Source organism: Mixophyes fleayi, chromosome 4 (assembly GCF_038048845.1).
Source record: "Mixophyes fleayi isolate aMixFle1 chromosome 4, aMixFle1.hap1, whole genome shotgun sequence".
NCBI lineage: Eukaryota > Metazoa > Chordata > Amphibia > Anura > Limnodynastidae > Mixophyes > Mixophyes fleayi.
The window spans coordinates 8,326,582-8,350,478 of NC_134405.1; the positions used below are offsets into that span (position 1 = coordinate 8,326,582).

Here is a 23,897-nt window from a genome sequence, read left to right on the forward strand (position 1 = left end):
TATTAGTAGTCACCTTGTCTTTTTATGTCTTCTATAAAAATGCTCTGCTTCCAGCATTGTGCCCTTATATTTTTACACAATACCTTGGTGGCTTCTAATATTCTTATAACTTACAGTAACGGATCCTATGTATGTGCAGAATGTTATAAGGCTACAGAGATAACCTGCTCAGTCCTATCCATCCAATTAACGGAACTTTACACAATCCTCTAGCTGCACCCCCTAGTGGTCACTCACATTATTGTCATAATAACAGTTTTCACATTATATTAGGATTGTCAGCTGCGTGTGGTCACTTTCATTTACTTCACTTATGGGGTCTTCGCTCTGTTAGATTTGCCAATTATGTCCTTTCACGGTCACGCTGTTTTTAAAATTATTATTATCATTTATTTATAAGGCACCACAAGGGATCTGCGGCGTCGCACACAGGAGGTTATAACATACCACAAAATGACAAACTAAGATAGACACAAATGTGACAATATTATATAAATACAAACACAATTTTACATAATTACATAATCATAATTCACAAAATGACAAAATTATATAAGGAGAACACTAGTACAGAGAGTCTCATGTTCTTCTATCTATGCCCCCTAATCCATGTCATCTATCAGTTATTCTGAGCTGTTCTCTGATAGTGACCTGTACAAGTGAATGGGTGGGTGACTGACTTCCAATCCTTGTTTTTATACTGATGTATTTCAGACAAAGTGATAGATATTTTCATACATTTGCTCTATGAAGTGTAAATTTGACACTGAAATATCCTGTATGTTATTACATGTTTTATTGTCTAGTTGTGTTGTATATCTGTATATCACAAGTAATGTTTTAAGTCATTTTTATTCAAATATCTGCTGCAGTATGTGATCTATTTGAATTAAGGAAAAGTGAGTAAATTCACAAACAGAACCGTCCATTATGATTGTTACCAGGGTAAAGGTAATAGTACACAGGGGAGGTAATAGTACACAGGGGAGGTAATAGTACACAGGGGAGGTAATAGTACACAAGTGAGTGGTAATAGTACACAGGGAAGAGGTAATAGTACACAGGGGAGGTAATAGTACACAGGAGAGGTAATAGTACACAGGGGAGGTAATAGTACACAGGGGAGGTAATAGTACACAAGTGAGTGGTAATAGTACACAGGGAAGAGGTAATAGTACACAGGGGAGGTAATAGTACACAGGGGAGGTAATAGTACACAGGGGAGGTAATAGTACACAGGGGAGGTAATAGTAAACAGGAGAGGTAATAGTAGACAGGAGAGATAAAAGTACATAGGAGAGGTTATAGTACACAGGAGAGGTAATAGTACACAGGAGAGGTAATAGTACACAGGGGAGGTAATAGTACACAGTAGAGGTAATAGTACACATTGGAGATAATAGTACATGGGTGAGGTAATAGTACACAGGGGAGAGGTAATAGTACACAGGGGAGGTAATAGTACACAGGGGAGGTAATAGTAAACAGGAGAGGTAATAGCAGACAGGAGAGATAAAAGTACATAGGAGAGGTTATAGTACACAGGAGAGGTAATAGTACACATGGTAGAGGTAATAGTACACAGGGGAGGTAATAGTACACAGTAGAGGTAATAGTACACATTGGAGATAATAGTACATGGGTGAGGTAATAGTACACAGTCGAGAGGTAATAGTACATAGGAGAGGTTATAGTACACAGGAGAGGTAATAGTACACAGGAGAGGTAATAGTACATAGCGGTGGTAATAGCACACAGGAGAGTTAATAGTACACAGGAGAGGTAATAGTACACAGGAGAGGTAATAGTACACAGGAGAGGTAATAGTACACAGGGGAGAGGTAATAGTACACAGGAGAGGTAATAGTACACAGGAGAGAGGTAATAGTACACAAGAGAGAGGTAATAGTACACAGGAGAGGTAATAGTACACAGGTGAGATATAATAGTACACAGGAGAGGTAATAGTAAACAGGAGAGGTAGTAGTACACAGGAGAGAGGTAATAGTACACAGGAGAGGTAATAGTACACAGGAGAGGTAATAGTACACAGGAGAGAGGTAATAGTACACAGGAGAGGTAATAGTACACAGGAGAGGTAATATTGCACAGGAGAGAGGTAATAGTACACAGGAGAGGTAATAGTACACAAGGTAGAGGTAATAGTACACAGGGGAGGTAATAGTACACAGGAGAGGTAATAGTACACAGGAGAGAGGTAATAGTACACAGGAGAGAGGTAATAGTACACAGGAGAGAGGTAATAGTACACAGGAGAGGTTATAGTACACAGGAGAGAGGTAATAGTACACAGGAGAGAGGTAATAGTACACATGGTAGAGGTAATAGTACACAGGAGAGGTAATAGTACACAGGAGAGAGGTAATAGTACACAGGAGAGAGGTAATAGTACACAGGAGAGGTAATAGTACACAGGAGAGAGGTAATAGTACACAGGGGAGGTAATAGTACACAGGAGAGAGGTAATAGTACACAGGAGAGGTTGTAGTACACAGGAGAGGTAATAGTACACAGGAGAGGTAATAGTACACAGGAGAGAGGTAATAGTACCAGGAGAGGTAATAGTACACATGGTAGAGGTAATAGTACACATGGGAGGTAATAGTACACAGGAGAGATAATAGTACACAGGAGAGAGGTAATAGTATAATAACTATGATTTTGTGCTCATTCTGAGTGTAATATGCAAGATATTTTTAAAATAAACATACTATCTTCTGCACTCACCAATGACATTATAAATGTTATTTAAGCTGTAATCTGTATTGAAAAACAGGTAATGTCCGTTCCACATATTGTAATACATGGTAAGATAACCAACTCACACCGAACTCTGCCCTTTCTTTACAGTTCTTACACTAAATATAAACATACATCACTGTGCTAAAAATATTATCATAATCATTGGAGATTTATATATGTGTAATTTTACTACCTGCTGAAGTCTTATTATAATTTCCTTTCTATTAAGTGACCTTAGGAATATTTAGATCTTATTTACAAGTCAGGGAGGTTTACATGAGAAGCCGCATTGATGAAAGAAAACTTACACATCTTATGAGACTCTAATTTAAATATAACCTGGAGACAAACAGTCTGAGAATACTTCTTTGTCCTCTGGGAATTATTGAATAGAGATGGAGATAAATACCAAAATATTAATGTACATTTCTAATATATGTGTAAATATAATGATAAACATTTTTAACATTTCAATTTTACTATATGAGTCATAGGTAGGGACAGAAATAATTTAATTCTCCCATAACCTTAAAAGCCAGCTTTTCGTGCACAATTATTTAAAATCTTGGCCCAAATCTTTTCTCGAACCAACCATTGGTTTAAATATATCATGATAATTAAATAAACAAACATGAATAAATAAATAAATGAACATGATAATAAATATAGTTTAGCAATAATATATTATTTATCAGTACTGTGGTGTAAAGTTATGTGTGTAATATATTTATATATATATATATATATATATATATATATATTCACTTTCTGTACTGTGGTATCATGTGTGTATTACGGTATATCTATATATTCTCTTTCAGTACTGTGATATCATGTGTGTATTATATCTATATATTCTCTATCAGTACTGTGATATCATGTGTGTATTATATATATATATATATTCTCTATCGGTACTGTGGTATCATGTGTGTAATATATCTATATATTCTCTATCAGTACTGTGATATCATGTGTGTAATATATCTATATAATCTCTATCAGTACTGTGGTATCAAGTGTGTAATATATCTATATATTCTCTATCAGTACTGTGGTATCATGTGTGTAATATATCTATATAATCTCTATCAGTACTGTGGTATCATGTGTGTATTACGGTATATCTATATATTCTCTTTCAGTACTGTGATATCATGTGTGTATTATATCTATATATTCTCTATCAGTACTGTGATATCATGTGTGTAATATATTTATATATTCTCTATCAGTACTGTGATATCATGTGTGTATTATATTTATATATTATCTATCGGTACTGTGGGATCATGTGTGTAATATATCTATATAATCTCTATCAGTACTGTGGTATCATGTGTGTAATATATCTATATATTCTCTATCAGTACTGTGGTATCATGTGTGTAATATATATATATATATATATATATATATATATATTCTTTATCAGTACTCTTGTGTAATGTGTGTAATATATGTACTGTATATCATAACATTATCATAACATTGTGAGTACTCCAGATAGTGTATTTTCTCCAAGAGGTAATTAACATGAACAGGAAAGCCTATTTCTCAATTAATTTTCTGAAAATTAGTTTTATATATTTTTATCTTGCTATAGATTCTCAGAAAATTCCCATTCATGTTGATGTATATTAGTGTGTGTCCAAACTACATATCTTCAGATGTCCAAAATATAATTATGTATTATTCCAAAATGTATCACTACAATCTGAGGTAATTACCAAGTTATCACTTCTATATTCTATGCAGTTGTAGAAGTGATTCCATCCCCATATCAGCCAAAAGGGGCCACGAGTGCGACCAAATGAGAAGACTGACCAAGAAAAGTCTTTTTGTTTTATATAGAACAGTGATTTGTGCTGTGTTGAAAATTGTTATCTTAGTACTAATTTTATGGAATTATGGAATAAAAGGAAATCATTCTACTTACTATAGTAGAAGCTGTCAGATGAATATAAAGTAAGAAGTGACCTGAACCCTAGGTGTGTATAACGCATTAGGAGAAGTTACTGCAGCGCATAAATTATACTCCTTAAACAGACAGTCTGACCATAAGTCACAGGTGCCGGCATGATCATCAGTATCAGCGGACGGAGCTGGTGTCTGACCTGCAGTCAGTCTTTGCTGAAACACTGTTATCTTATGTAGCAGTGCGGAAAGTAACATCTTAGCTTCTGAATCTTACACAGTTCATTGAGCATTTTGCTTTATCCACTGACACCCAGGGCAGCTGTCACTTGTAGCCTATGGTTATGACAGATGAAGAGCAGAGATATGAAGGTAATTGGGTACAGTGTGTACAGCTGAATCGGCTGCTGATCGGGACTTCAGTAATTTATACAATCGTTAGAGACAACTAATTGGTCTAAAGTTTTTGTAGTGTTTACCCATCTTAAGGGTATTATCATTCTTGTGTAATTTAGATGAATATCATTAATAATCTGCCTTTACAAATCAGTTTATGTATATTTATATACTATTTGAACTATTGATACATTTGGACACCATTTACCTGCAACATATTATGTTGTATGAATTGGAATAACTTTGCTAAATATTTCTATCTTGTTCCCCTAACCATCACTTATCATTGCTGAGTACAACACATACATATCATCTCTCTCTTTGGTAATTGCAGAGCAATATCTTTTTTACATTACAATATTTTTTTTTAGTTAATTTTTAAGAATGAACAATATTAAAATGAGTTACTGCAGATATCTAAAACAGGTCATTCTGCTGACACTCTCTGCCTAGACAATAGGTGAATACTTAACAATAGGTCCATTTGTTGACATAACAGGATGTCAGAGACTGTGAAGATCTGATTAGAATGCAAGATCCTACCAAGGTGTAATTAGAATTTTCCCATGTAGTAAGTAGCCTTAGGAATGTTTATACTTCATTTACATGTCAATGGGATTTACATGAGAGACCGGTAGACTAATAGTCTGAGATCCTACTGGTCATCCTGGGAACTATTGAAGAGAGATGGGGAGGAATGACTATAAATAGGCAGTATCAGCCCAGTGTTAGTGAGTTGGTGGCTGGAGAGCTGGAAGGATGGAGCAGTAAGAATGATCAGGAGGGAAAAAGATAGACGGAGTAAGGTAATTATATTATTTATAAGGATATACTGATATATACACAAATATTTGTAGATATTATATTGTAGCTATTGTATTGTTAAAAATGTGGTCTTCAATATTCTTATCAGCAAAAGTTTGTTGTACAATTTAGATAACAAATAATATATCTATCTATCTATCTATCTATCTATCTATCTATCTATATCTATAGATCTATACTATAGAGGGAAAGAGATAGAAGGAGAAATCTTCAGAGTAAGGTAATTATATTATGTATAACGATATACTGATATATACACAATCATTTGGAGATATTCTGTTGTTGTTATTGTATAGTTGTAAATGTGAGATATGCTTTAGTTACAACATTGTTTATATAGTTAGTTTTATAACCAAACAGAATTATAATTATCAATGTACATTACTGTTACATTACTGATGATGATGATGATGATGATACTGTACATTGTATATTCTGCATTTGTTGTATCTATTAGTAAATATTGTATTGTGAATCAAAGCTGGATATACAAAGCTGGATATACATATACATGTCTTGAACTTTAAATATCCTGATAATACACTGTACATTATATGTAAGTACATTCATATATGGTTGGCAGTGTAGTTAGATATTCATGAATATAAAAAAAGAGAGAAAGACTGTCGCACTAATCACAGAAAGCTGTATCCTGGGCTATTTCATATCATTTATCTCATGTATACTAATGATTTTCATGTATATTTCCAGTTCTTTGTTACTCGGGTGCTATCTTAAACTTTCTTATGATAGGATAAAGAAAAAATAAGTTGTTCAGTAAGATGCACTATCAGCCTGCACGATTTTATCTATAATAATAAATAAAAATTAACTTTTATTAAATTAGTTAAAAGAAAGAGCAAAATTTAAAACCAATTATTATGTATACATAATTTTAAAATAAAATTGAATTTAAAAATTGCTATCTAAACCAAAACGTTCCTCTCTATTGGTGTGTGGGCTTATACTGAAAATAGGATTGGAGAAATATAGTTGTTAATCCCACTTATCTCATTTGACATTTGTATCTGTAGTATAAAGTGGGTTTGAGATAATTATTACTATATTTGCTCAATAATTAGTGCAATTCCATTTTCCTGTAAATGTTTGGCGGTTCCTCTAACTGGGATCAATGTTTATATTTGATACTTTCATTTATCCCATGTAGACAAAACACCATCCCTTCTAATAATACAGGGGGTGTATTGCTATCTGCCTGTATAATAACTATTCATATTATAATAAAGTATAATAAATATTATAATAATGTATAATTACTTTTCATGTTATAATAAAGTATAATAAATAGTATAATAATGTATAATAACTATTCATGTTATAATAAAGTATAATAAATAGTATAATAATGTATAATAACTATTCATGTTATAATAAAGTATAATAAACAATATAATAATGTATAATAACTATTCATGTTATAATAAAGTAAAATCAATAGTATAATAATGTATAATAACTATTCATGTTCATGAATAATCAAAAATATTAATATACATTTGTAATATATGTATAAATATGTTGATGGACATTTCTAGGTTTTCACTTAACTCGTATGAGTCATATATTAAAGGGCAGAAATAATTTAGTTCTCCCATAATCTTATAAACCAAATTAGTTGCATAATCACTTTAGCTTGCGTTGATTTTTTTGTAGCATAAATTCCAAAAAAGTGTGTATATATATATATATATATATATATATATATATGCCCTCAGTAGCAAGTTTATCAGGTATAACTTTCTTCCACTGGTTTGGAGCACACAATAAGTTTCTGCCAGATGATTGGCTGCCTCATTTTGAACACTTTTTTATCTTTAGTGTACTTATTCTGAATATTGGTCACAGGAGCATCACCTAAAACTAAATATGTAAATTACTTTTGTAAAAGTAAAATAAATATGTTATCCATATCACATGTGGAAGTTGTAAAAAAATAGAGGTCTATTTATTACATTTTGGGTTATTGCAATAAGTACACAGTTCAGTGTCAATACCACCTACAACCCAAGATTCCACAGAAGACTCAGAGCCAGAGATCTTGTTGCAGTTCAATAAATAAATTTACAATGGAAGGTGTGTTGTAGAAATGATGTCAATATACCCTGGTTTCAGTACATGATAGAAAGAAGTCACAGCAAGGTAATAACAAAGCAATGAAGAATCACCTTTGTTTGTTTTCATGGATCTACATTCTTGCCCATATATAGCAGCCGTTTTGATGGTCGCATAGATTATAACATTTAAAAGCATTGTACAGGCTATTACCAAATTAAGCAATAAGTATTCTAAAAAATACAAGTTTAAATACACATTAGGTTGCACACTATGAATTGTATTTACTATTAAAACTTAATTCATAGTGAACTGGTGACTTGTACATAACCTCCTGTCTCGATATATATCACAGCGTTTTGTCTTGTGTGGGTGCACAGATCAGATAAGTCTTCTCAATAAAAACAATGGTCAGTGACTTGGTCACATTTGTTAGTGTATAAAATATTTGAGTGTTTATTACACAATATAACACTACCACTGTTAACATAGATCCATTCATTGAATCATTATAAACATTTTGTTTTCTCACAGGATTCCATCTAAAATCAAAAGACATCTTGGAAAGGACCTTGTCCTTTGAACTCCTGAGGGTTCCAAAAATAATCCTCACCTACAAGGAATAGACTACAGACACCAATTCTTCCTATCCCATAGAAAATCTACACAAGCTAATTTCATTTTTGAACAGAAAAAACCTTCTACAACTAAGTCATTGCTGATGAAATACATTATGAATCGTACAGGAGAGAAACCCTATCTGTGCTCTGAATGTTTCAAGTGTTTTACCAAAAGGTCAGATCTTGTGAAACATCAGAGGATTCACACTGGAGAGAAACCATTTAAATGCTCTGAATGTACCAAGTGTTTTAACCTAAAGAAAATTCTTGTTGCACATATGAGGATTCACACAGGAGAGAAACCATTTAATTGCTCTAAATGTAGTAAGTGTTTTACCCAAAAGTCAACTCTTGTTGCACATAAGAAGATTCACACAGCAGAGAAACCATTTCATTGCTCCGAATGTAGCAAGAGTTTTGCTAGAAAGTCACATCTTGTTGTTCATCAGATGATTCACACAGGAGAGAAACCATTTAATTGTTCTGATTGTTCCAAGTGTTTTTTCAAAAAGTCACATCTTGCAAGCCATCAGAGGATTCATACAGGAGAGAAACCATTTAAATGCTCTCAATGTTTCAAGTGTTTTACCAAAAAGTCACACCTTGTTAGACATCAGAGGATTCACACAGGAGAGAAACCATTTAAATGCTCTGAATGTAGCAAGTGTTTTACCGAGAATTCAAGTCTTGTTGCACATCACAGGATTCACACAGGAGAGAAACCATTTAAATGCTCTGAATGTAGCAAGAGTTTTACCCAATTGTTAACTCTTAAAAATCATCAAAGGATTCACACAAGAGAGAAACTATTTTAATGCTCTGAATGTCGCAAGTATTTTATTTACAATTCAGCTCTTGTTGCACATTAGAGCATTCACACCGAGGAGAAACCATTTAAATGCTTTGAATGTAGCAAGTGTTTTACCCACAAGTCAGCTCTAATTGAAAATCAGGTAATTCCCATAAAAAATAAACCATTTAAATAGTCTGAATGCAGCAAGTGTTTAATTGAAAAGAAACCACTTGTCACTCACCAGAAGATACATGCATGAGAGTTACCCTGAGGATCTGAATGTAGCATATGTATCATCACCAAATTATCACTTTATATCTCCATAATATCCCAAGGGATGTGCAATTATATTTTGAATGTGGCAACTGTTTCTGTTGCATCTCCTTATTATTACCCTCATACCTTTCTATTACTGTCTTACCTCCCTCTGTTATGAGACTGATGTACTCAGAAAGAGTTATTTAGTAAAATGGTGCAAGTAAAGCACTGGTTGCTGTATCCTATAACAATCAATCATAACACAATAGTTGTTGGTTTGATGACATCAGAGTGTTAATAGCTGATATCTGGTATCTATGTGTTATAGCACAGCCTTGTTCTTCACACCATGTTTTCCAATAAGCCTCAAGGAGAAAACATTGCTTCCCCGGCTACTTTTTTCTTAGTGATCCAAATCAGAAAGCGCTGACCTGTATATAGACTGAAGGACCATGTTCACACAATATCTGTAATTACCATTTATGTTACTGATAACACTTGATGTTAAATAAATGCTGATATTAATAATGTGGAGAATTTGTTTTTGATTGTAGAACTAATATCTTTTTCAGGCCAAGAAAAGAATAGATAAACATCTCTAGGCGCTACCTTTATACAACCTTTAAACAATGTGTAAAAAAAATACATAGGACTAACATATCATAAGTCCAATATACATATAGACTTATGATTTATATGATTTACTGGACTTGTGATATGTTAGTCCTATGTACTTTGTTCACATATTGTTTAAATGAGATGTTTATCTATTCTTTTCTTGGTCTGAGTTAATTGGTTTGTGGGTTACAAACCCCGTTTACTTCTCAGGCTGCCACCATTTAGGAGCTCTCTAGGTTGCACTATCTTAGTTCTTTGTAATATCTAAGGATTTGAAGGCTGTGGCAAAGTCTGATTGGTCATGCTATGTAATTCCATAAGTTGGGAACAGCTCGGTAGAAGTCTTGTAGGTGGGAGTGAAAGGTTGTTACCAGAGACAAGAAAAAAGGGCAGGTCAGAATTATAAGATCTAAGAGGGTGGGAGGGAGAGCATTTTGATATGATATTTTAAAAGTATGATGGGGTGGTATTGTTGAGTGCTTTGTAGGTAAGGTTGAGTAATTTGAATTTGATTCTGGAGGATACAGGCAGTCAGTGTAGGGATTTGGAAAAGTGGTGCCGCATATGTGTAGCTGTGAGAGAGGAAGTTCAATTATGCAGCAGCATTAAGAATGGATTGAAGCGTGAATACATTAGTGTTGGAAATGCCAGATACCAGGAGGTTACATTAATCAAGACGCGAGATGATGAGAAAATGGATAAGAGTTTTGGTAGTTGACAAAACTGGGAAAAAGTTTGGATGTGAGGAGCAAAACAGAGCGCAGAGACAGTGGAGCTGTGTGTATAGGCCAGGAGCTCCAGGACTAATATCTTTGGTATATCATAATTTCCTGGAACCAAAAACTGACAATGCGGAATCGTTTGAGGCGGCATGGCTTCGGGATACTGGTAGAGTTCTGGATCAGGAGGGATGGTACCGGCTAAGGGTGAGAATCTCCAAAATCTCCATTAACACCTCAAAAGAGAAAACACATTTAAAGTATATACAAGATGGTATCTAGTGCCTTCAAAGCTTCATATAATATATCCTGGCACTTCAGACTCATGTTGGAGAGGTTGTGGGGAGGTGGGCTCATTCTACCACATATGGTGGACATGCCCTACTGTTTCAAATTTGTGGTCCAAGGTGGCTGACCTAATGACAAGAATCTTAGACATTGAGGTGTTACCTGACCCAATGGTTATGCTGCTATGCTCCCGGGTCAAAGGCCTAACTAAACAGGCAGATAGACTTGTTCAACGCATTTGTGCCGCTACTCGCCTCCAGATAGCGAAGGAATGGAAGTCCCTCCATTCACCCAGCCTCCAAAGTGTAGTCTCTCGTGTGTGGTACATGGCCTCTATGGAATACATCACCAGCCTTCTCCATGACAAAATTATAAATTTCAATAAGGTGTGGAACTTTTGGACCTCCTTTCATCAAGCAAATATGCCCGCTACTTAAAAGGCTATTTTATTCAGAAGCTCTTACCAGGTCCTCCCCACATCCCTTCCCTCCCTCCTCTTTCTCTCTTCTATTTCTCTCTCTAAAAAATAAAAAATAAAAACAGCATTGATATAGAGTTCCAGGGCAGTTGAGTCTTCCAACATCCTTGGCTGGGTCAGCCTATCTCCTTTTCATGGGTTAACTTACTACTTTTTTTATGTTTAGGAATCTGTGTAACAATATGTCATTTGCCTGACTTTTTTTTTTTTTTTCATTTCTCAATTGACATGTTTTGGCCCTTATGTTCAAATGTTTTTCTTTTTTTTATTATCTGCTATGTGGAACTCCTGTTTTTTTTGCATAAATAAAGAGTTAAAAAAAAAAAATCCTACTGATCACCGGCTATTTAGATATAGAATAGCGTGCTTATACCGCTGGTTTATGGAAATCTAAATTGTTTATCATCTCATCAAACCTCATTTATCACCAGCTGCAAAGACCAATAATAATCTACTTTGTGCCGCTGATTTACATCCTTTAATAACTACAAGCGACCACTATACACATTGGAAGATGAGTGCACTGATCAGAACTTGATAGCAAAACAATATTTATCATGTTATGTGGGGATCAATTAATACATTTTCAAGTGTAACAAGCATTGTGGAATTTATTGATTTATCATTAATTTGATATAGTATTTTTTTATTAAAGTATACACATATATATATATATATATATATATATATATATATATATATATATTTATTATAGTTATTCCTGGAACACAGTTGTAGACAATGTTCTTTTCGAAAGATTGTAAAATATGGTTTGCTGACACCCGTCAGTGATATTTGCAACCTTGTGCCTTGAGCCACATCCTCTCAGGTGTCGTCTTTTCCTTTTTCTGTGCCTTTTGCACTGGTATAATTCACTCCTAAAAAAACTGTCTGAAGAGGATCCAAGTGCATTATCCATACTGGAAAGGGGGTGATTTCCTCCTCCTCACTAGGTCTAGTTTCCTGGAAACAGACATCTCTTCTTTGTAAGTGACTGTTGGGACTATGGGATCTAGTAGGTTCATCCCCCAAAAGACAAGGTTATACTATATTTATCTTATAGTCTAGAGACGCTTTGTGCAGTTTGACCTTATTGAAGGAGAGAAGCTCTTCCCCATATTTAGTTGCCTGATCAGACACCTTCTTAAATCAAACATTCTATATGATGATAACATGTAAATCATTAATCTGGGTGATTTAATTTCTAGCATCCACCAGGTCCTTCTTTGCCTCCTCAGTAACAACAAGGATCAAATCCATGGAAGATTTATTTAAAATTATCCAACATGTTCTACAGAATTCATTGTTTCTACGGTCTATATTGGGCTGGTTATTGAATCTAAAAAATCTGGGTATTTATTTAGCTTTATAATAGTGAGTTACAGTGGCTGAATGAAATGTAAATCCACCTCTCTTTTCTGTAATGTCAAAAATACATTATAAATAACTTTAGAACTTGTAGTGTCTGCATTATCGGGTAAAGTCTCAGAATGAATCATTTTACTGGCTTCATCCTCTGAAGAGGACAATATCTCAGCATGTAGCAGGTTTTCACCTATTAGATCTGCAAATGCAGATAAAAAGCAACAAAACATCCACCAAATGCCAATAACAATGAGATTTAGTCTCTATAAGTAAGTATAAATCAGTTATTAAATTATATAAATCTAGACATTAATATAAATCTATATATTCTCTATTATCAGCACTTTGGTATCATGTGTGTAACAGATTGTAAATTGATTTGGGCAGGGCTATTTTTACCTTCTATATGCCTAAACAATAGGTGAATCCTAAACAAAAGGTCCACTTGTTGACATAACAGGATGTCAGAAACTGCTATGATCTAATTAGAAGATTTTACCACCTGCTGAGGTCTAATTAGAATTTTCCTTTGTATTCACTGATCTCAGGAATGTTTATACCTCATTTACAAGTCAAGGAGGTTTACATGAGAAGCTGCTCTGATGAAAGAATATGTATGAACGTTATGAGACCCTAATTTAAATTGGATAGAAACAGTCTGAGAATATCTTTTGGTCATCTCGGAAACTACTGAAGACAGATGGGGAGGAATTGTTATAAATAGGCAGTATCTGGCTTTTGTCAGTTAGTTGATGGTTGAATTGGTGGCTGGAGGACTGGAAGGAGGAACAGTAAGAATAAGCAGAAAGTAAATACATTGAAGGCGAACTCAACAGTGTAAGGTAATTATTTTATGTCTAATAAGATAATGAAACATACACAAATGATTAGATAATGTCTTGATATGAATCTGTGCAAATAATCTGGTTACCAAACAATAGAATTTACCTGTGATTGTTCAATCTGGTCTCTGTGTCTTCAATATTTCCAATCACTCCATAGTATTTATCATTCTCACCCATGTAACATTGTTTATATGGGTGGGGTGCGATTTAACATAGATGACAAAAACGACTGTGAGTATAACTACAAAAAAATTAACAAACCTACTTGCCCGACAGTTAATAAATGCAGACGGACCTTCATAATGACAAAAGAAGTCCCCGACAGTCTGCTGAGAAATCACGACCACCAGTAATGCCGGCAGGGTGTTTTGACGTCATTTAAAATGGCGCCCGAGATATCACCACTTTTAAAGCGTCACTGCCGATTGTCATGAAAGGTAAGTGTTAGGGTAATGTAATCTAATGTGCGTTTTTTTTAAAAAACAGACGTCCACCGGGTATGCGCACATCCATATACAACAAGGAGCGGATGTAAAGATACGTGTGTTGATGAATACGGGTCTATGTGCGCTCTGCTCTATCAGACAATACACTGTGGGATACATCCCATACATATGTGGAATATCAAGTTCCAAAACAACGCACAGAAAAAAAAGCTGTAATTGATGTGACCTGTTAATAATATAGTTATTAATGACAAAACATTACAGATTACAAGTCTGCTGCCATCCTGGTAAATGACAGGAGATTTTTAGCAAGAATGTCTAGGTACATTTTTCCATTCATCCTTCCTTCAACCATATGTAGTATGCCAGTATTGTGTGCAGAAAAACAGCCCCACACCACGATGTGGGGCTATTGGTATGGTGTTTATGGGGTGATGTGCAGCGCCATTTCTCCTCCAAACATGGTGTGTATTATGGCATCCAAAGAGTTCAATTTTGCTCTCATCTGACCACACTATATTCTCCCAGTATTTCACAGGCTTGTCCAAATGTTGTGCAGCAAACTTTAAACCAAGCTTCAACATGTTTTTTCTTCAGCAAAGGAGTCTTGCATGGTGAGCGTGCATACAGACCATGGCGGTTGAGTGCATTACTTATTGTTTTCTTTGAAGCAATTGTACCTGCTAATTCCAGGTCTATCTGAAGCTCTCCACAAGTGGTCTTTGGTTCTTGGAGAACCCTTCTGATAATTTTTTTCATTCCTCTGTCAGAAATCTTGCGAGGTGCACCTGGTAGTGTCTGGTTTATGGTGAATGATGTTCTTTCCACTTCCGGATTATGGCCCCAATAGTGATCACTGGAACATTCAGCAGTTTAGAGATCCATCTGTAACCAATGCAATCAGTATGTTTTGCAACAATAAGGTAGCAAATGTATTGAGAGAGCTCTTTGCTTTTACCCATCATAAGATGTTTCTTGTGTGACACCTTCGTAATGAGACACCTTTTTATAGGCCATCAGTTTTGGCTGAACCAGCTGGCAGGATTGCTTTCTAATTACTAATAGATTTCAGTTGGTGTCTTGGCTTTCCATGTCTTTTTGCACCTCCCTTTCTTCATATCTTCAATACTTTTTCCCTGTGTCATTTTACATTATTGCACAAAACTTAATTTATGGACATCAATGGTTTGATTTCTTTGCATGTGTGGATTGCAAGGGTTGCTGCTGACATGTGGTGTAAATTTCATTACAATAGCCCCATTAAATATATAATTACTGAGAAAAATGTTGATGTGTTCAATACTTATTTCACCCGCTGTATTTGATCATGCACCATCTAATGTCTGAGAAATACACAGACAAAACGCATTGAGCACTAGCGATTCTATTGTGGGACTATTTATTCTTTGTTTCTTGATCTGGAGCTGACACTGTGACTTAGCTTCTATAGGATGTAACAGCTGAACCAGACAGAAGTTACCATTCGCTGATGGATGTCACAAAGAAACCCAGATCAGCATTTTATACTTGTCCTTATGTAAGTGTGATACTTATTTTCAGTGCAATAAATCTGCTGAATTTACAGTGTTACACTATGATGGTTTTTCTTTCTACCTATTCTGTGTACTGCTGAGATGTCTCAGCAGCATCTATAGAGATCACAGCTATACAAGAAGTGCCATTATCGGAGTTATCATGGGATGTTTGAAGAATTTGCTCATTATACAGATAAGCGCTAAAGATTGTTCATTTGGTACGCATTTGCCGTATTGGAAAGGATATCCTTGGGATTGCATGAACTCTCTGCTCACGATTTGCCATATATGTTCACATTTGCACTATATCTTTTCTGAGACTGTCATGTCCACCTATATATGATAGTGAACTTCCTTTAATATTTTAATCTATATGTATCTCTCAGTACTGTTAGCACAAACAATACTGCACCATTTTGGCGCCCTATCCCATGTGCTTATTTATATATATATATATATATATATATATATATATATATATATATATATATATATATATTTATATATATATATATATATATATATATATATATATATATATATATAAAAAAAAACATACATACATTTATATATATATATATATATATATATATATATGTACATACATATGTATATATATATATATATATATATATATATATGATCTTTTAATGCATGTTTAATATATGTTTTCAGTTTTATATATGAAATATCATTGAGCCTTTTGGCAATACTTAAAGTATTAGACATTCGTCATTCCGTTGTACAGGTGATTAGTGATCAGTTGTGATGAATACATCACATATAAATACTGAGACTGTGTCACCTGGATTCATCCTTCTGATGAAAGTACAACAGCACAGAAAGGTGTCAAGGTTCTTACTACAGTCTCCATAAGGATTGGTCACATTATTCTCAGAAGTAGATCTCTGCTTTCAGCATTTGAGCTGTGTCAGCTCACGGTACTTGGAGGGACATAAGATCTGAGAAATTCAATATCTATGGTGAGCCCATTTTTCCCTGTCATTTTAAGCCAAAACACTGTTAATTGAAGGGTTTTATATCTCATTGTTACTCACCTTTATACTGACTGTCTCCTTACAATCTTCGATTCTATGAATGATTGACATTGCTAAGTTACCTGTTCAAGTCTGTTCTCTGAACTCGGCTGATATTAACTTATCTGATATATTATCCTAACGGCTTATTCTAATCATTGCATACATCAATATTTGAATCATGTTCCTGAGGGTGCTATCACCTGCTTTTTAACAAGTGAAAAGGAGTTTTCTATTCTGTAAAATTAATTTGATTGTTTTAAATTAGGTTCTGTGATATCTATCATTCTGACTGAATTTAGATGAATATCATTAATAATCTACCATAACAAATTAATTTATTTATATATTTTGTGATGGTTTATTCTTAGCAATTCATTTTAGTTATGTTAGTGTTACAGTTGATATTCAGAACATACCTTTCTGCTCTCACTCTCTGTCTAGATAATAGATGATTCCTAAACAATAGGTCCATTTGTTGACATAACAGGATGTCAGAGACTGCGCTGATCTAATTAGAATGTGAGATTTTGCCACCTGCCAAGGTCTAATTAGAATTTTCCTTTGTTGTAAGTGGGAATGTTTATACCTCATTTACATATCAGTGAGCTAAACATGAGAGACCTGAGACAAACAGTGTGAGAATATATTTTGGTCATCGGGGGAACTATTGAAGAGAGATGGGGAGGAATGACTATAAATAGGCAGTATCAGCCCAGTGTTAGTGAGTTGGTGGCTGGAGAGCTGGAAGGATGGAACAGTAAGAATGATCAGGAAGGAAAGAGAGAGAAGTAGAAATCTTCATAGTAAGGTAATTATATTATACATAAGAATATACTGATATATACACAAATATTTGGAGATATTATGTTGTAGATATAGTATTGTAATAAGTGTATTCTCCCATAATCGTATAAACTAAATTTGGTTGTACAATTAAGATTAAGGTCCAAATATTCTCATGAGCCAATTATTGTATATATGATAATGAATTTTGTGTGGCAATAATTATATCAATAAAAAATGATATGTATGTATCATAAATACTGTATGTATTAGAATCACACAATGAAAAGCGTCAAAATCTGTGCTAAGATATTCGCTATCTTTTTTGTAAGTAGAACTTTTTAGAATATATTCTTTAGCCAAATAATTGAAGAAGACAACAGATATCTCAGATAAGATTTATATCTAATTTCTTTTGGTATACGGATATTGATTAGAGCACATCATTGTTTATTTAAATTTGTTTGATAATACTACACTGTTTGGTGCTTTTGTGTGTGATGCTTTGTAGATATACCTGGAACAGGTGTCTAAGGAAAGAGCAGCCTCCTGTATGGTGTTAATTTATTTGATTTGTATTTGTCTATCACTTAATATTGGGTAATCAGTTAGTGCCACAAAGTTTATTCTTGTGAATATATATAGATATGCACTCAGTGGTCACTTTATTAGAATCACCTTTCTAGTACTGGGTACTACCCCCCTTTATGTTGCTGCTGCATGATTTACTGACTATATATTACATTACTCCAGAGTGTCTAATTTTTAACACTTGTTCTTCTTTAGTGTACTTGTTGTGAATTTTATTCACTGGAAAAACACCTACATCTAAAGATGTAAATTGTTAAATACTAGTGAGTATGTGGGGAGTGTATTTAGCACAGATAGCCCTTCACAGTTTTCATTTAAGCATGTATGTTTCTGTATCGCTGTGCACAAAAATAAAAACAATGGTCAATGCCTGATTCATAGTTGTTAGTGTAAAAAACATTTTTGTATTCCGTATCCAATATAACATTACTATTATTCCAGTAGTTTCATTAATGTAATGATTAGGCTGCTAAATGTTAACATTATTTTTGCTTACAGGTGAATTAATTAGCAGGATTCCCATTAATAACAGTAGACATCTTGGGAAGGTCCTTGTTCTCTGAACATCTCTGTGTTCCAAAAAATTCACCTACAAGTCATATATACTACAGTGATCAATTCTTCTTTATAGCAGCTAACTTCATTTCTGAATGGGAGAAACTCTCTACAACTAATTTGTTGTCAAACACATGATGAATCTAAAAGGAGAGAATCCCTATCTGTGCTCTGAATGTGAGAAAACATTTTCATGTAAGTCAAAACTGATTACACATCAGAGGACTCACACAGGAGACAAACCATTTAATTGCTCTGAGTGTAGCAAATGTTATACCCAGAAATCAAAGCTTATTGTACATCAGAGGATTCACACAGGAGAGAAACCATTTAAATGTTCTGAGTGTAGCAAGTGTTTTAACCAGAAGTCAGTTCTTGTAAGACAGCAGTTGACTCACACAGGAGAGAAACCATTTAAATGTACTGAGTGTAGCAAGTGCTTTAATGTGAAATCAAAGCTGGTCGAACATCAGAGGATTCACACAGGAGAGAAACCATTTAAATGTTCTGAGTGTATTAAATGTTTTACTCAGAGATCAACTCTTCTAAAACATCAGATGACTCACACAGGAGAGAAACCATTTAAATGCTCTGAATGTAGCCAGTGTTTTTTCCACAAGTCAAATCTTGTTGTACATGAGATGATCCACACAGGAGAGAAACCATTTAAATGTTCTGAGTGTAGTAAATGTTTTACTCAGAGGTCAACTCTTCTAAAACATCAGATGACTCACACAGGACAGAAACCATTTAAATGGTCTGAATGTAAAGACCACAGTGAGCGTTAGTGATTGATGAGCTCGAAAAATTAATACACTTACCAACTAGTATATTTCTGACTCGTTTCGTCGCCTCTTTTGGGCGGTTTCATCAGAGGTTGATGAAACCACCCCCCAAAGAGACTGATCTAATGTGAGCTAATTGAATATCTTTAGTGAGTTTGGATGTCTGTATTTTGCAATTTGCCTTTAGAAAATGTCACTTGCCTACACTAGGATCTATATATTGTGTTATTAGATATGTATGACTATTTTATATTATTTAAAATTGTTATATATTAATAAAATCAATGGATTGGATTTTATACTAATTTTTTTATTTCAAACAGTGCTCTTCTTTTATTTTTATTCTAAGTTTTGACCTTTTTAGCAGTAACAGTTTCTGCATATTGTTGTAGCTGCGGTTGGTGAAGCTCCCTAAGGAAGTAATCCCGTTAGCGCCCTATTGGTTGTTTTTTCTTTTTCTTCTATTTATGTTCATGCCTGCACAGAGTGATCTTCATATTATTTCTTTAGAGCGCTGGACTATATTTTCTTTTGTTTGCACATACACAGTGGTCTTAATTGTTCTGGCTGCACTCCTTGGTGTCACTGATCTCTAAAATGGGTCTGCTCTCTGTGGGCAAAGAAGGGTGGCCCCTATGGAGAGCCACAAAATACAATTGGTATCAAATATAATTCCTTCCTTCTGCATATACTGCAAAATATACATGAACTGCGCAGTAACGTAACATGGCGTACACTCGCAAGATTGTACGCTTCTGTTCTTAAGGAACATAGTACGGCTATTGTGTTATAAAGTTAGTTATCTAGTTAACTCCGTGCAATGCACTGTTTATGTTTGCATATTGTCTACCTAGTGGTTTCTGAAAATTAGGCAGTTGGGAGCCATAGATAATGTGGGCTTATTGTTTAATCACTGGGACTTAACACGCTTTCCAGATTGTGTGGGTTGGAAGGCAATTTGATTATGTTCTCACTGAGCCCTATTAACTTGGGACAGATAAGAAAAGTATAGCCCCAAGTCAGCCCAGAATATATTGGCACCATAAAGTTCACTACAGTGAATATTACTACAGCAGGGTATAAAGCTAGGGTGCATACTGTCTGAGAGTGTGCTACTTCATTGGAAGGCTGAGCAGGAATTCTGGTTCTGTCAGTCTGTTCTTTCCATATTTGGTTTAACCGGCCATGTGAGACGATATGCCAGACTGTGAGACACAGAGCTATTCCCTATTGTGACCCAGAATAATAGACTTCGTCACTACCTCAAATCACTGTCAGGGACTGTTTGGCTGCTGCATCCCACTAAGTCATACAGAGCGGTTATACAGACATTTTAGCGGACATTTCCCTGTGCCTTCTGTTAGCTTTGACTGAAAACTGGAACTTTTTACTGTATTGTGTGAATTTTAAAAATAGGATGTTGCTTTTTTTAAAAAAAAATAGGTCAAGGGAAAGATTGGGTGAAAAGGGATCCAATTTATTTTTCTAAATTTGACATTTCCAAGGCTGATTATTTTCTTGGTGCTGCCTTAATAAAATACCCTCAGATGTAGACTTGTCTGCTTCTCAGAGTATCTGTTGTGTCTCCTGCTGTCACATGGTCATCTCCTCATGGCTATCCCAGTGCTTTCTTAAACTTAATATTTCTAGACCGAAATAATCCCCTCCCCTCCAGGACACCCTTGCCCCCCCTCTCTCTTTTTGTTAATAACACTACCCTCCTTTCTGTCCCTGAAATCCGCTGCCTAGGGGTCATCCTCAACTCTTCTCTTTACTTCAAACCTCACATACTTTCACTCTCAAAATCCTGCTTCTTCCACCTCTGGAATATATCCAAGATCCAGGTCTTTCTCACATGGGAGCCACCAAAACTCGTATTCGCTTCCTGGTAATCTCTTGCCTTGATTACTATAGCCTTTTTCACTCTGGCCTATCCAACTCCAACCTTCCCCCTCTTAAATCTACCCTCAATGCTGCTTCACAACTTATTTCTCTCTCCCTCTCTGACGCCCTCTCCGCCAGTCCCTACATTGATTCCTTGAAGCCTACAGAATTAAATTTTAAACTCCTAAAATACAAATCTCTCATCCAATACTTGTGGCTGCTCTGCCAGTGACTGCCACCTCACTACTTCACTGAATACCTCTTCCTACTGCTGCCTCCAGGACTTCACCTGGGCTGCTCCCCAGTTGTGAAATGATCTCCCATGTCCTATTAGATTTATCTCTACTCTCCAAAGCTTTAAACATGCCCTTAAGACTAATTTGTTCATTGAAGCCTATCAGCCCTCCTTCTAACTCCCATTTATTGTCTACCATCTCCATTTTCCCACTCGGAACCACCCTATTTATTTCTTCCTTCTTCCTTTAGGACGTAATTTCTCATGTGGAGGGATTTCTTTCCTCGTGTACTCTTTCTACTATTCCATCAGTCTCGCTACCTCTTGGCATGCTTCCTTGGCCCTGTTCTCTTGAGTTCAGGCTTACTGCACATTGGACATTACAATAACTCTCACTTCCTGTCTTGTAAATAATTTTATCTACATTACCCTGTTATCTGTTTGTGTTTGTTTATTCAATATGTCAGGTCTTTATATTTTTTTCATTTAATATGTATTATGTAATGGGCTAAAGATCAATGCTGACTGTATATGTCAAGTACGGTGCAGCAGACCTTTTATCGCACCTAAAAAATAAATAATAATTTGATGTATATTTTCTTATACTGAGCTAATAAATATTGGCAGTAAGACCCTGGGCTAGATTTACTATCAGGCGTGTTTGTAAACCCGCCGACTTTCGGCGGATGTGGCGGCGGTTTAGCCCTCACCGGATTTACTAAGGCTAAACCCGCCGTCCAAACGGCCAGAAATTATGTTTCCAAACCCGCCTCTGTATAAAGCGCCATGACGGTTTCAACAATGTTCAACATACAAACAGCCGGATTTACTATTAGGGGGTTTATAAAGCCGCCGGAAAACCGCCATTCAATAGACCAAAATGAAAGCGCTGCTTGTGAGCAGCGAGATTGCTCAGTGTGCTGTTTGAACTATTTAGCCATTTTTAACATAAGAGAAAGAGCCATTTTGTGCAAAGTTTCCTCCTTTAGGATTGTATATGGGAAATGGGCAAACTGTCATGTAATTTGAGGGTAGGTTTTTTTTTCTTTTTTTCCACCCAGTATTATTGCATCCTATTTACTGATGTAAAGGTTTTTTTTTTGGTTTTCCAGTTGCAACAAATCCTCAAAAATACTGTTGTTTTTTCAAAATCAGGATGCACAATATGTCATTACATAGTTAACCCTTACTTTAATGGTAATGCAATCCAAAAGTTACAAGATCAAAAAGGTGTTTCTGCCTGAATAAATCACAGTCAGTGACAGTCTAGCGGGCAGCAGTTAATCAGGGGTGGGTTTTTTGGAGAATGGCTTTTGCGGGGAATGTGGTGCATTCTGGACAGTGTATGTTTGCAGCTTTTTACCTGATGGAGACAGAAAGGCGCCTGGAGGAGGATGTACAACAGTTGTCATCTGTTCCGCGGACCCTGCACAGACCGGCCACTCCACGTGCATTTAAAGTGCGTTTGAATCTGGAATCTTTGGCTGATGTGGACGTAGTAGCAATGTTTGTACTCATGTAAACCAGGTTCCTAGATATATTTGGTGGGGTGCTTATGTATGCACCTGTAAAGGTGTCTGATATTATCCTGGCTTGCTGTCTGATACATAATCTAGCTTTACATCAACTTACCCCACCGATTATTGCAGTAGACAGTGAACAAGTAGGGGCTCGTGTCCCATTTGGTGATGTGCAGAGCACAGAGGGGGAGGCAGATTTGAGACCGTCTTATTACAAAATACTTTAAATGTAAGTGCATACTGTAAAAAAAAATATATTGGTTTTTTTTTTTATGTCAGTGCAATGGTTTTTTTTATGGAATTTTTTAATAAAATTGGACCCTTTAAACAGAGGATAGTGTGTACTCCGGATGTTGTAGTTGTGAAAATCCCTGGAAAGTGACAGTCAGAGGTCAATGTGTACGTGACATTAGTGCATCATTTTAATGCAAACAGTATACTCTTGTTTAATGTGCAGAAAAGAAAGACTGATACCAATGAAATATAACTGCATTTATTGCATTACAACACAATAAAAGAAAAAGTATAACGCTTACACATACATAACAAAACATTACCCAATAAT

At 35.2% G+C, this 23,897-nt stretch overlaps 1 protein-coding gene and 1 pseudogene across 1 annotated transcript; both read left to right on the forward strand.

Moving 5' to 3' along the window:
- Positions 1 to 8,707: 8,707 nt before the first annotated feature.
- Positions 8,708 to 9,463, forward strand: LOC142149627 (uncharacterized; annotated as a pseudogene).
- Positions 9,464 to 19,045: 9,582 nt separating this feature from the next.
- Positions 19,046 to 19,696, forward strand: LOC142149628 (uncharacterized). Its single transcript, XM_075204949.1, has one exon. It carries the CDS (start codon positions 19,046 to 19,048, stop codon positions 19,694 to 19,696), a length of 651 nt encoding a protein of 216 aa, XP_075061050.1.
- Positions 19,697 to 23,897: the final 4,201 nt, after the last annotated feature.

Coding starts and splice junctions, on each gene's coding strand:
- LOC142149628 (XM_075204949.1), top strand. CDS start 19,046: ATGAATCTAAAAGGAGAGAATCCCTATCTGTGCTCTGAATGTGAGAAA.